General features: G+C 37.2%; 1 protein-coding gene across 1 annotated transcript in view; it reads right to left on the bottom strand.

The window, feature by feature from the left end:
- The window catches only part of LOC107692562 (glutamate receptor ionotropic, NMDA 2D-like), a 74,773-nt gene extending 60,298 nt beyond the window's left edge, over nt 1–14,475 (bottom strand). The window contains exons 1-3 of the mRNA XM_016491654.1: nt 14,393–14,475; nt 10,858–11,186; nt 7,179–7,293 (exon numbers count right to left, since the gene is read on the bottom strand). Coding sequence (XP_016347140.1) covers nt 7,179–7,293; nt 10,858–11,186; nt 14,393–14,461 — 513 coding nt within the window. The 5' untranslated portion in view covers nt 14,462–14,475. The remainder of the gene's footprint in view (nt 1–7,178; nt 7,294–10,857; nt 11,187–14,392) is intronic.
- Nucleotides 14,476–15,500: the final 1,025 nt, after the last annotated feature.

The raw sequence follows: 15,500 nt of genomic DNA, 5'->3' as shown, positions 1-15,500 counted from the left end.
GTCTCCATTTCGGGGGATGTTATGTCTTGGGCTGAGTACTTAAGGAAATCTTGCAAGAGGAAATCTTGCGATTCTGTAGCCAGGAAGCCTGTTGTGTGGTGTGTGTCTCTACACTCCATACTATGTATTTTCTAAGGTCAGGTATCCATCTTCTACTCTTATATTTAACCTAGAGAATCTGATGTTTGTATTGATATGATTTGATTTCTTTGAATTAGCTATGTAATTGGCATAATACATATTTACCTTACTGATAATAAATTGTTACATTTGATTTTATTCTGTTTTACTCTATAATTATTGACTGTAGTAGATAATGTTGTATCTTTGTTACCGCATTTCCTGCGTCAGGTTAGTAACAGACTAAAATTCAGTTGAGATGGAGCATAGGGCACACCAACTGTATCTTTAGAGATCTGGCTAACACTTGGTATTAGTTCAAGTGTACTTAGATTGTAAGGGCTTATAGGGAATTTCCGTTTAGGTCAACTGGATGTTGTTCGACCAACCTAAATAGGGTGAGCCTAACCTCTGTTTATTGTAATATTATTCTAGTGTACATGGGGAAACCATGGCATGACCATACCAAAGCTACTATCAGGGAAAGTAATGTTGGTCAGCTTATATCCATAATAGTGGACATGACCTCTGACTAGAAATAATGTTGCTTTATTCAAGTGTGTACAAATCTATGGGGGGCTAATTAAAAGTACTTTTAGAATGAGCAAGCATAGGAGTGGCCGTCTAAAATATTAGCCAATTACCTCTGTCTAATAACCAAGACTGACGAGAATGTGACCTTAAGATACGCTATCTGCCGAACATGAGCAAACTAATGAACGAGTACGATAATATTAAAGAATAAATAGATAAATATATTAAGAATAATCAGATGTCTAGATAAATTATCCTATAAATGATCAATAATAATTTACATTCTAACTCAAATGCGAGGTCATAATAAAATGGAGTCAGATTAGATAATAAAATGGAGATTTGAATTTAATCAAAATTTAATAACTTTGCACGCTGAAATGACCGAACATGCAGGAAACCTTCATCCACCATTGGATACCTCCGTTGGGCTAATAGTGTGGACCTAACAGTTCCAAACCTGTAAGACTTTCGTTTATCTTCTGAATATTTTGGAAGAAATCCGAGAGATTTCTGACCCTGCATACACAGCAACACAACTGACACATTTAAGGCCCAGAAAGGTAGTAAGGACATCGTTAAAATAATCCATGTGACATTAGTGGTTCAATCGTAATTTCATGAAGCTAGGAGAACACTTTTTGTGTGCAACCCCCCCCCCCCCAAAAAATAACGACTTTATTCAATAATTTCTTCTCTTCCATGTCATTCTATGCATGTTCACAACAGTTCCACGGCGCATGTGTGTGCATTCCTCTGCTTGTAAATAATGTGCAGCGCATCCGGGTTCTACGTCAGAATGCCGGCTTCTGCATCAGCAGCATCACACATGCATCATGGTGCCCTCATACGCCACGGAGACTGACACAGAAGAGAAATAAAGTTATTTTTGTTTTCTTTGTGCACAAAAAGTATTTTCGTAGCTTCATAAAATTACCGATGAACCACTGATGTCACATGGCCTATTTTAACGATGTGCTTACTACCTTTCTGGACCTTGAACATGTCGGTTCCATTACTGTCTATGCAGGGTCAGAAAGCTCTTGGATTTCATCAAAAATATATTAATATGTGTTCCAAAGATGAATGAAGGTCTTACAGGTTTGTAACAACATGAGGGTGAGTAATTAATGACAGCCTTTTCTTTTTTGGGTGAACAATTTTTTTAAAGGGGTCCTATTATGCTTTTTCACTTTTTAAATTTTAGTCAGTGTGTATGTTTGCGCATAAAAGAGATCTAGAAATTTACAAATCTCAAAGTCCACTCCAAAGGAAGATATTTAGTTTAAAAAAAATCCCTTTTCAAGAACTACAACGAACTGGGCTTCCGAAAGCGGATGATGTCAGGAAACAGTGGTTGCAATTTATTTTTTAACTCTGTCCCTGAGCATTATAACCCCAATTTGCTATTGTGTGCTGCGCATTTTACTGAGGACAGCTTCCACAACATGAGGGAGTACAGTGCCGGATTCGCCAAAAGCTTTTGTTGAAAGACGGAGCAAGGGGCGTGGCAGTACTGAAACACGTCTAAGCTGTTCGCCAGTCACAACGCACTGGGACAGCTAACCAATCACAACACATTTTGTTTTTCGGAAGGTGGACCTTCATCAAAGCCGGAACTAATCGAGACGTTTGTGCCAGGCTGGGGAGAAAGGTATTTTAATAATGTAAATTATGTGAAAAATGCGTTTTTCGAACCACCAAGCATGAGAGCATGTTCTAGTACACCCCCAAAACAAAATCAAGACTTTGTAAAAGAGCATAATAGGACCCCTTTAAGGTTCGGTCACATTATCCATTGCCTCTCCTCTCGTGTAGTGATGTACTGAAGCACATCTGACAAAGAAGTAACTTTCAAAACAAGCAGCCTTCTGTTGATTTATGTGGCAAATCCGCTTGACCAACTTGAACCAGTGGGGAAATCTTTCACCCTTATGCAAAATCCCCAATCACATGGATTCCTATTGAAATGCCCGCAAAAATTTGCAGAAAGTAACTGCACCTTTATTATGCATTGGTGTGGACGCTAATATACAGGTACCCGTTGTTATCTTTATAGTAATCGTTCTTGGTGTGAACAGGCCTTCACAGTCTGTTAACCCAAGATCCATTTTCTCTGAGCGGCACTGATGGGAGGGAAGGGAATGTTGAGTTTGCTGGCTCGTGTCTGCATCTGACAGACAGCGTCAGGCCAGAATCCGCTACGGAAAGAGATCCAGCCACACATCTCAACAGGTGACACCGTCTTGTATTAAGGATGTCTGAACAGCTTAATAAAATATGCATGGCGTGTCACAAAGTAGCACAGCCAGGCAAGGTAGAACTGTGTAGGATCCGAGTGGCTTTTTGCAGCTGCTTGAGGGATAGAAATGCTAATGATGCACAGTGTTTAGTGTCATGTCCTTATAATACTCTTTAATGTGTTTGAACATGCTGTTGGGTTTCTCTTCTCCCTCTCATCTTCTCTGATCTTTCTCCCACCCCCGAATCTTTCCTACTCTCCTCCACCTCCAAAATGCACTGAGTTCTCTGTCCGATCCATGTCAGTGGCAGCCAGATGTTTTAACTCTTTTCGACGTCGGAATGTGGGCCGACAAAACCACCGAAATAGGAGTGTCAGAGCATGTGTGGAGAACCAGAGATCCTGCGGTGCATAACAAAGAGCCGGAGTAGCAGAGATCTGGGCCCAAGCTGAGGGGGCAGAGCCTCACGCAGGCAGAGGTAGAGCAGGGGCCTGATCAAACACCGTCTCCCCCGGGAACAGATAATACTTTCACAGGGTGAAACACAAACATGCTGCCATGACACCCCCGTCCCTGTGAACGTCCCTCTGAGAGGAGGATAAAACGAGCCGCTTTTACCCCAGCGCGATCCTTACAAATCCACTAGCAGATTTACACGGCATAAACACACATGGACACATCCTGACAGGTACAAAGAGGGTTTGGAGAAATGTGCTTGGCATTTCATTTCTTAAACGTCTCCCCCGATATGTATCGATTTATGAGAACAGCGCACAAATGGGATCAAAAGCGCTGTAGCAGTTAGTTTGTTAAAACGCTATAAATGCCGCATGTGGAAGGCGTCACATGAAGTGCCTTGTGCACAACGAGCTTCTGGAAGTTGAGTCATCCACGTCCATTGTCTACTCCGTGTTAGACAGAACGCATTTACGAGAACCAGAGACAAAACGGAGCGAAGACAAAGACGGCGAGAGTCGTGTTTTAATAGAGCGCCCTCCTAAAACAAATGGAAATTGAAAACCTCCTATAGTCAGCGTGGAAGCCTTTTAAATGTACATTATGGCGCCCCATTAAATATTTTATGTGAATGACAAAGACTCCGTGACTCTGAAGTACAAAAGCATCCAGATGTCTCTAACAGCACTTTTCTCCAGAACATATCTGCAAATGAGACGCAGGCGCCAAAGCCAGAACCAGCACCATGCAACCCTTAACAGACTGTTGCTCCCTTTGATGGGTTTTTAGGAGTTATTCCGTGCACAGATTTCAAAACAACAAAATACCACTGTCTTTTATAGTGTGCCATTACATTACCAAAAAAAAAAAAAAAAACAGTTTTAAAGGAATAGAAAAATAATACTTCTCTCAAGATTTACTCATGTCATTTCAAACCTGTAGTTTTCAAACTTTTTATTTACAGAAACTAGGCGTAGTAATATTTTTTAAAATAAATAAATGAATAAATAATTTTAGATAATAATAACAAAATTTTGTAATTTCAGTACGTTATTACATGATTTTTTATTTATTATATACAAATAGCAATTTCTCAGCCATTTTTAATATATAAAATATTTTAAAGATTTAGCTAACTAGAAAAATTTATATTTATTGGAGAAATTTCTACGACTTTTTAAATTTGTAATAATTTCCATGACACTTCATTCCCTCATATATCCAGGTTTTCCAATACCGTGAGAACCCTGATTCTTATTTAATTATGACAGTTGTAGAGGTTACAAATTATAATAAGAAATATGTCAGTCTACGTCTTTTTTTACCTTTCTTCAAATCATATTTTGTCTTATTTTAAATTATTTTTGCCCATCTTACGACCCCCTTGTAATTGTGCTGAGGCCCCCAGTGGGTCCCAGCTCCATGGTTGAGAACCACAGGCATACAATACCTTTGTGTCTGGAACAGAACAAGATTTAGCAGTTTTTTTCAATAATATTCTCTTTTGCCACAACTCTCATATATGTTTATTCAAATGTGGCGCAAGAAGACTTGTCACTCCAGATTTTAAACCGATCAATAGTGAGTGGTGCTCTTACAGTATGTCTAATAACCAATTGTAATACCAAATTATAATATAAAATCAAAGAAATGGAATCTGAGATATATGGCAGAGTGGGAAGATTTTCAGTACACTTATATTTCGGTCTGTCCCTCACACAAAGCAATCCAACACAATCTCATAGGAATTTGTAACTATTTTATATTTTGGCGAATCAGTGGCTAAGTAGTATGAATTTATCATCTCGTTAATACCTTTTTGTTCAATCTATGAATCTTACAATCGTTTTTTTTTTATGATCTATTTTCATACAAATCACACCATAAATCACGAATGCATACAAAATTGGAATCGCATAGTTACATTTTCTCATGAAAACGGGTTGAGCTATCATAAGATTTATGAAGACTTAAAATATAGCACAAGTTATATGGACCTCTATTATGACACTTCTATGGTGCTTTTATTTTTGCAGCTTGACAGCCCCAGTAGTCACCATTCACTTTCATTCCATAGAAAAGAGCATCATTAACGTACTGTCTAGCATCTCTTTTTATGATCAACTGAAGAAAGAAAATCATTTGGGTTTGGAATGACATGAGAGTAAATGATGACAGAATTCTATTTTTGGTTGAACGATCCCTTTCATACAGTAGAAAAGATAAATTTTAAGGAAATGAAAGACTGGCCTGATTCAGAATGGACTAAATGTAGAACAGACAGCGAGGAGGAACTCATTCGCTGGCACATAAACAAAGTCTACACAAGAACATCGACAGAACAAACGATCAACACTCGACCTTTCAAGACGCCCAGGGCAACACAATCCCTGTGCATCCTCTCACTCTCCTACCGGAGCCAGTTAACATGAGCCTGTCGCTCGACAGAACATGCTGCCGCTCGAACTGCAATCATTGGTCCAATGCATGAAAAAGCATTGATTTTAAGCTATGTTGTGTACAGTATATAATGCACATAAATATAGATTGTGACAAGCTATGGGGATCAGCAGAAAATATCCCCCACTCTATATCGAAACTTTTTTGCTCTTATGGCTCAATGTCAGTGAATTTTGCCTGAAGGAATTAGAATTTCTCCCAAGTACGTAATCCGCTGTCATTTTCTCTGTTAACAGATTGTAGAGGTGGAGAACACAAGTGCTGCCAGGGATTACAATTTTCAGTCTCTACGCTTGTCTTTGTGGCATCTAAATATTAATAATTCTGTGTTAAGGCACTAGTTTGAGTGGCACCTTCATGTATATGACTTTCTCCCCGGCTATATTTACTCAGCTGGGTTTGGGATCAGTTATTTTGTCTCACGACAGCAGCGCTCTGCGGGAGAAATGTAGAGCCACAATGTCCCATGTGGCACCTACAATACGCTGATATAAGAGAAGCCAATAAATTTTTTTGGTTTGAGTTTTTATTCATTTATTTATTTATTCCTTCTCCACTCAGACATACTTAACACAAACATAACTAGCGAAGGAAGGGGGAGAGGAAATCAAATCGGCTCTCTAAAAATATTTCACAATTAATTATTTTCCGGTTATAGTTCTTCACATAATAATAATAAAATGTAGGAAAGCCTTGCTAATCTTAATAACATACTGTGGGTATCATGGGTATGCATAGATAACAGGGCCAAATGTAAACATGAGCTAATTGTACATTATGTACATCCTCTTGAAACCCTAATTATATGTTTATATCATTGAGGCTTTAACGGTTCTGTGCGGAACGGCAGAAGTGCACCATCAACACCAAAACGCTCTCTCTGCTGCACAATGTGATGCATTGTTCAGAGTTAATTGTAATGGGTTTTTCTGCTGTGGACTGTCATGGGAAATGGTTTTCGAAATTAGTGTAGTGTCAAGTTGTATATCATTTTAAAACTGCTTTCAATCTATATGTCTTACCGCTACAAACTGGAACATTAGACTTGCAGCTCTTAGACAGCAAGTACATCATTATGATAGTCATGATGAAGTAAATCGCACATTTTATTAAAGCAATGAGCTGTCGTTACCTTTAAATCCCAGTATGTACTGCGATCGTTCATATGCGTAATTAACAGTGCACAAAAACTTGATATGTGACACCTCAAATGATATGTGATCTTCTTTCAAAATCCATTCCAGCGCATTGCTACTGCAGTTCTCAGCATGGCTACTGCAATGCTGCTTTTCATCCTGGACATTACCAATCCATAACAGCGGTTACACAAGAACGAACGGAAATAGAATTCTGATTAGTTCTTACATCTTCCCAGCCACTCCCAGGCGTGTAGGAGATGACATCCAGAAAGGGATTGGCCAGGTAGCCCTCGTTATTGAACGAATAGTCCCGCCCACCGAGCGTGATGTTACTGAAATACCTGCAGAGCAGAGAGAACACAGCAGAAACAGTCTGTTGAGATGGAAGAGACTCAGAAAGAATTAGTATAAAAGACTCCGAGGACACGTCAAAGAGGAAATCTCGCACGGAGCACTTCACAAACATCCTAATTAGGTCAGATTGCGAGACTGTGGTGAAGGTAACCATTTTATTTCCTTCAGCAATGGAATCAAAGGAGGCAGTCACTCTATTTCGAGCACTTAATCTAAACCAGTAAAATACCCAGAACGGTGCCTAAATGTGACATTCTTTGTGACTGCTTCAAATTAATCTTTTTATCTTAAATCCAATATGCTTTTGGCAAAATGAAGAGTGCACATTTAAAAATTTGACTGGGTGAACAAGTTTGAAGGAGCAACGTTTCCTCCGCTCAGTTCTTATGAGACTTTTGTGAATATTCCTCACAAAGTTCCTACAAAGATCTCTTTGATAAATACATGCAAAACCATTATGTAGAAGCCTATTTAGCAAACCGTAATTACATCAGCAGCACTAAACAGGTGAATCTCTTTTCCCCATCAATCCTCTTCTGATGTGTAATGAGTGTGAGTCACACTGATGGTGTTACGTTGAAAGTTTCCGCTCAGTGAGACCATGTAATCTCTCCCTACAATGTGTAAAATATGCTGTTAAAGGTGGTTAACAAATTTTTTTTAAGTTCAGGCTGTTGTTCAGAAATTCTAGTTTCATCACTGGCAGCCAGTGCTTTTCTCATCAAAATTATTGATGAAACTAATTAATTTCATTAAAGTTCATTAATTAAGATTTGTTTTTAGCATTTTCCAACGATAATGAAGATGAAACGAAAATGCAGTGACTTGAATCAAAGCATACTGCTGATGAAAATATGAGACAAAAATAATGCTGATTGTTCAAAGAATCTCATCATAGTCAATAACTTCAGGAATATAAACTGTTTGAAAATGTCATCAAATTATGCACGTTCTTTCGTCTACTAAAGTCAGATGCCATTTTTATGAAATTCAACTAAAATTAACGAACATTTAATGGCAAAATACTAACTAAATTATAAGGATTTCGTCAAAAAGTCTCTCAGAAATTAATTTTTCAATGCAGAAGTACGATATTTCCTGTGAATCTGTGAGATTTCCAATTGATTAGCCACCACAGGTGTATAACTAATGATAACAAAGTGGAATAAATAAAAAATATATATTTTGCAATATAAGCATTGTTTATGATTACACTAAAATAATATGATAACAAAACCAGTTAACAACACAGAGCAGCATAATGGACTAAATTACTGAACATAACTAGAACCAGCTGATAACGGAAGTTAAAAATGGCTTGGCTTGCTCTTGTGTTAAAAATAAGGTGGATAATCTTCCAATTATAATAAATGAAACTGGCACATGCTTATTGATTATAAACCTCTCCTAGTTTTGCTGCATTGCATGCTTTCAGGGCAGACACAGCGTCAAGCATGCTGCTATTGTTTATCCCCTCCCACCCATGTTGTCTTCTTAAATACAGGGGCATGTTGAACGCCTCCCCCTGCAGTCCCTGTGGTGGGGAAGTAAAGGACATTCATGCCTCAAAGGTGCAACACTTTCACTCTCATTAGAGTGTGTCATTACAGATAAATAGACTTACTATAAATGCAACAAAGCAGAAAAGTTGAAGGTTAATGCCAAATGAGATGAGCTTTAAACACAGTTCTCAGGGTGAACATAAATAGAGGGCTTTTTAAAGATATTCAAGATCAGTATAATAACACTTTTAAACTATGCTGAAAGCAGCATTTATTTGCATGTGCTGGTTTAGCACTTGATTCACTAAATGAATTAGGCAGGCAATTTCACAAATGCATTCACAAAACCAGTACAGCATAGTCCTACCGTAGACATCCAGACAACTAAATAATCTCTGAAAAATGCACTTTACTACACGTGAATCTGGATAAATGCTCGGTTATAACACTCTTCTCTATCATTTGATAATAATCAGCTGATTTACTGCTGTCATGATCGCTAGAAAGTGCACTCAAACATCCCTTTCAGATTAATTTGTCACCTGCTTTCATTTTATTGTGAATAAAGTGCAATATACAGTACAATGAGTCTCATAAAGGAGGCGTGTTTGTGTGGAAATTAATGCTACTTACTTGATTTAAATACTCTGATTGCACCTGTTAAAAACTAGTTTGTGAGTGGTTAGTGAATAAGATGCAGCTTTTTACGCTGCGATACCATGGACAAAGATGATTTAATTATTTAGTTAATTATTTAATTTGCTCCTATGAGAATATCTAAATCCATTCCTTGTATGGCAGCTATAACGACTAAGCTACTGCATAGTTAACAAGAAGTTAAAATGAACTTCTTAAATAAATGTCACTGGTTATATAGTGGTTGGTAAAAATGTTGGTTTTTATAATCTTCATCAAAATATTAATAATATATTCTGTAATATAATTACATTTTATAATATTGTACAATAATATGTTTTTTAAAGAAGGTAGCATTTATTTGATCAAAATAAAATATTCAGTAAAAACAGTAATATTCAAAATATATTATTAAAATTTAAAAGAGCCATTTTCTATTTTATTATATTTTAAACAGTAATTTATTCCTGTAATGGCAAAGCTGAATTTTCAGCAGTCTTCAGTGTCACATGACTCTTCTAATATGCTGATTTGCTGCTCAAGATTTTTTATTATTATCAATATTGAAAACAGGTGATTTGCTTAACATTTTTGTGGAAACTTTTTTTTTCAGGATTCTTTGGTGAACAGAATCTTTTTAAAGATCAGTACTATTTCTTTGATATAATATTTTTTGTTTTTAATGTCACGTTTGATAAATAGAATGCATCCTTTTGAATATAAGTATTAATTTCTTTAAAAATAACTAGTGCTGTCAAATGATTAATCGCGATTAATCACATCCAAAGTAAAAGTTTTTGTTTACATATGTGTGTGTACTGTGTACATTTATTATGCATATATAAATACACACACATACAGCATATATTTTGAAAATATTTACATGTATTTACATGTATATATTTATATTCATAAAATGTATATAATATATAAATATATTTAATATATAAACGTAACATATTTTTCTTAAATATATACATGCATGTGTATTTATATATACATAATAAATATACACAGTACACACACATATATTATGTAAACAAAAACTTTTATTTTGGATGTGATTTATCGCGATTAATCATTTGACAGCACTAAATATAACTTTTACTGTACACAAACTTTTAAAATATTTTTATTTATTGAAAAAATTAAATTAACCAACTATGTTACAGCCTTCTTTCTCTGCCCATTGAAATCTCATTTGATAAAATCAAATCCCACCCTACATCATCTCCCACTAAATATTCCATTTCACTTAATACAGCACGTTACATTAGTTAAATGCTTTGCGAATGTTCATGGTCACTATAATATAGGCGAAAGTGTTGTGCTGCTCAGTGTGAGACATGTTGTATCTCTCTGTGCAAAACATACAAGTCACATCTTGTATCGGTAGAAAGAACAGTTTCTTACTTCATTCTACCGCGGATCCTCTGTGTTCCATTGCCATCCGTTTGACAGTTAGTGACAAAGTGCGGCCCTCCAGTGGCTCCGTAGTCCTTACGCAACGCGACAGCTCCATGAGTAAGAATGGACACCCCACGGGCGATACGCCTGCGGGGCTCGTCCCTCCAGCCCTGTGGTCTGACCGCAAACAGCCGACTGGGTAGTCCGGTCAGGCCCAGCTCGGACAAAGCCGGACCCACCGCGAACCATATGTGAGAGGCGCTGGCCTGACCAGCTGCCCAAGCAGCATGGAACACCTGTTCTGCTTCCTCCTGAGAGCAGTACAACAACCGCACCTAGAGTGGGAGTGGGGGCAAAGAGGACAGAGGGGACCAAGATGAAAACCAGAGAGCAGGAGCAAGAGAGGAAACAAAAGAGAGTGCAAAATAGAACACAGAGGTCAAAAGGGAGGAAGAGACCATGAGTGGAATGAGAAGAGGAAATGGAAGAGAGGACAGGAGAGGTATTGGGTTTATATATTTATTTATAAAATCACTAATAACTGATTGTGAAAATAAGTCCTTCAGTAACTGAAAAACTGTAATGAAACTGTAATGTAATGACATTTTACTGTTAATTTCTTATGAGAGTATTTCCATTTTACAAAACAGAGCCTAACAGTCCCAATATCAAAAGAGCAATTAAACTGTTGCTCTTGTTATTACATTTCAGATATTTCATAGAACATTCATGTCAATTAAATGGAGCACAACAGAAAGGGAGTGCAATCACTTGGATCAGTGAATTTGGATTGAAACTTTAAATCCTATATGCACTGTAATTAATGATATATGAAAACTAACATTAAAGGGATTACTGAAAAATTAAGGCTTCATTACAGGAACTAATAAACTGATTACTGTAGATTGATGTACTACAGTATGTACCGTGTTCAGAGGGCAGAATATGCATGTTCCTGCAGAGTCACACATTCTACTGTCTACTGTATGTCAATGCTATTTATTCTGCTGCATTTAGAATGTAAGATGTGTTCACTTTACATTATTTAACTACCTTTTTCATAGAATTTGTATAGCATAGAATACGGCATACTTCAATGTGCATATTGTTAGAAGAACAATATTGGTTAAGATATCTGATTAATCAATCAAAGAGCTAACCAGAATTGAATTGATTATAAAAACAGTTATTAGTTACAGCCCTAATGTATTAGGATTTATTCCAGGCAAACAGTAACAGACAGAAATGATTTTAAGGAGAGGAACAGCTTTGAAGTAATGGTGCTGGGGCATGCCTTAATGAAGAAAGACAGATACTGGATGGATGGAAAGAGAAGGAGAGAAAACGGGAAGAAAGGAAACTAGCACATCTGGGAGGGAGAGAGAGAAAGGAAGGAAGGAAAGAACAGTAAAAAAGCAGAAACTGAGAGAGGGACTAAAGATTTCACCTTTACAATGCATGAGAGAGAAAAACCCAAGAGAGATAGACTGTAAAAGAGAGAGAGAGAACAGGAGAAGAGAGCTAGAGAACTGGGAAAAGAACAAAAGAATGATAGAATAAATAGATAGAAAATCCAACTAGTATCTAAACTCACCAGCCCTGAACAAGACAGATTAAATGATGTTCTTGTTCGGAGAAGAGAGCTAGAGAACTGGGAAAAGAACAAAAGAATGATAGAATAAATAGATAGAAAATCCAACTAGTATCTAAACTCACCAGTCCTGAACAAGACAGATTAAATGATGTTCTTGTTCTGTGTGTGTGTGTGTGTGTGTGTGTGTGTGTTTATGTAGAGTATACAGTATATTCTGCCTGTGTATACAGTAGGGGTGGGCTGTACATTGAAAATCATGGTATGATTAAACTGGTCCTGGCTTTTTGATTGGTCAACACCGTGTCCCAGTCGTGCTAAAATTCACAAAATAAGTGGAAAACATCATTTTATCACATCACTGCGCAGCTCCCATAGCAGATATTTTTGCTACATACATTTAATACTGTCAGGGACTATATCTTTCAGCAGAAGAATGCCACTTGATAATGTTTAGCAATAAGGCCATGATGCATTGTGAATATATATACACAGCTGAAGGGCTTGTGGGTACTACACTGTGCATTACTGACCTCTCGTACCAAATGCAGTTATTTTTAGGGATGCACCAATATTAATATTCTAACTGATAATGTATTATGCCAATATGCCAATAAGTATTTTATGTTATATCTGATAACCAATAAATACAGTAGCTGAAAATGAAATTAATGTATTATAATAAACCTACATTATTTTTCCTAATATATAATAATAAATAAAACATTAAAAACTCAAATAAAAAACACTCCTATTTAATAAAATGATTAAGATGAATTATTATTGTGTTTTTAAATATTAACTTAAAGTGTGCATTATAAAAGTGTGAAAACAGGAGACTGACAACAACCATTTTAAATTAAAATAATGAAAAAACATTTTAATTTAATACAGTTTTTAATATTTAATTATTTTATTTTAATAAAATTATTATATTGTTATGTTAACTTGTAGTGTTCTTCCGATAATAAAGATAATTTAAATATAAAATTAGAAATTAGCATACACAATAAAATATCCAAAATAGGTCAATATATATCCAATATTGATAATATATTACCACAATAGGATAACAATACATTTTAGATATTTAAAAAGTCCATTTGAACCGATAACGCAAATGGTAACCCAATATTGTGCATTCATATTATTTTTACAGTAAATGTATATCAAGATCTTTAGAAGACCACAGACCTGTCTGGCATCAGTACAACACACAATCAGAAACTCGCTCCCATTACAATCAACAAATTTGTCTACACTGAAAACAAATCTGCAACACAGTGTGAAGAGTAGACTTTTTGCTTAGTGTTGGATTTTTTTTTTTTACATCGCACAGCAGATACACTGCAGTACTATAAACGGTATAGCATCTCTACCGACTGACATATTTCTACCACTGTCATACCGCCCAGTGTAATCTAAGAATGCATTTGCACTCTATACTGTATGTTCTACTATGCAACTTTCTGTGTGTATATAAATGCATACTTTATGTATGTGTGCAATATTTATTTGGGTTTGTGTGTATGTGAGTGTGTGTAATGAGCAGAAGCACTGCAGACTGAATCTAATGCATATGGCATTGGGCTGTTATATTAACACTGACATCAGTGTACTGGGACACACAAGGCACAATAACACCCTCTAACACACACATACACAGAACAATAACAGCCTGGAGCCAGGGGGAGACAGAGGACAACCTGCGACACACACACACACACACACACACACACGCGCATTACACAAATATAGGTAGAGATGGGAAATGGAATGAGAATGAGAGGAGAACGGAGAAAGGACAGCGAGAGGTCAGAGAAAGATGGTGGAGACGACAGCCGAAAGAAAAAGTCAAACAAATGGTTAAGGACAGGAAGTGATGTCAGTAAATTAATGATTAAATGAGCGAATAAGTGAGACAGAAACGCAATGACCTTCCCTCTCTACCTGTGCTTCGTTCTCTTTCAGCAGCCGCCGTGTGCGTGCTCCTCCCGGATCATCGGTTAAATTCAACATCACTACGCTCTTCTTCTCCCAGCCGATGAATGAACTAAATTTAAAATCACAACTGTTTCGACCCTGTACGCAATCAATTCAATTTAATTTGCATGACCTCTATCGGACAGACCTGGAGCCAGATTACGTTTGCGGATCCCCACTGGGTGACGACACTCTCACCGAAGCTGCTGTGCACACGTCCGAAGCCCGGGTATGGCACCCTACCCGCAGCTGCTGCAGCCCCTGCTTCCCCTTGTTGAACCGTTGAGCCCGCGTGGATCACTGCGATGTTGAAGTGCATTGATGCCACCGGGTCCCGTTCACGCTCTCGGGGCCGGAGCAAGAGATGAGGAGAGGAGCTAGTCTGACCCGCCCATTCTACCAGGGCCAATAGCAGAGAGAGTGTGGGTACTGTGACCATGGCAAAAATCGAGGAGGCCAAACGAGAGGGTACGAAGAAAGCCTGAGTGAAACCAGGAAGAAAAAGCAAGAGGGTAAACTCTGATTAAAACAAAATCAAAAGAGCAATATATTGCATGCACTTAAAAAAACATTTGAGAGATATATAAAGAGAGAGTAGGCACTAGAATGAGAAAAAGAAAGCAAAGTAGAACAAGAGAGATGGCAAGAAAGTAAGAGAACTGACAAAAGAGGCAAGAAAATTAAATGGGCTTTATTCAGGCCACAGGGTGAAATGGAGCAACACAGGAGGATAATTGACAGAGGGATAGAAAGAAACTACATGTGTGCTTGTGTGTACAGGTTTGTGTACAGGGTGGATCACGATGCCGGCTCAACATCGTGTTGTCTATCAGCATCGTCTATCGGCCCAACCCTATTAGAAATGTACTCTTTGGATTCATGTTTGTTTCATATGGTTGGTGAAACTCAAGTGGTGTAATCAGTATCGCAAAAAAAAAAAAAGCATACAGTGTACACATCTTAGTCATTATTTTCAATGATTTAAAAAAATGTAAACAATTTTTAAGTTTAAAATGGCCAATTATGCAGGTGTCCTCCATAGGGCTGTCAAAATGACTGAAAAACTCAATTCAAG

The sequence above is a fragment of the Sinocyclocheilus anshuiensis genome, unplaced genomic scaffold (assembly GCF_001515605.1).
Source record: "Sinocyclocheilus anshuiensis isolate Anshui unplaced genomic scaffold, SAMN03320099.WGS_v1.1 scaffold831, whole genome shotgun sequence".
Taxonomy (NCBI): domain Eukaryota; kingdom Metazoa; phylum Chordata; class Actinopteri; order Cypriniformes; family Cyprinidae; genus Sinocyclocheilus; species Sinocyclocheilus anshuiensis.
The sequence above is the reverse complement of the archived record's forward strand: the minus strand, read 5'-3'. Positions and strand labels throughout refer to the sequence as shown.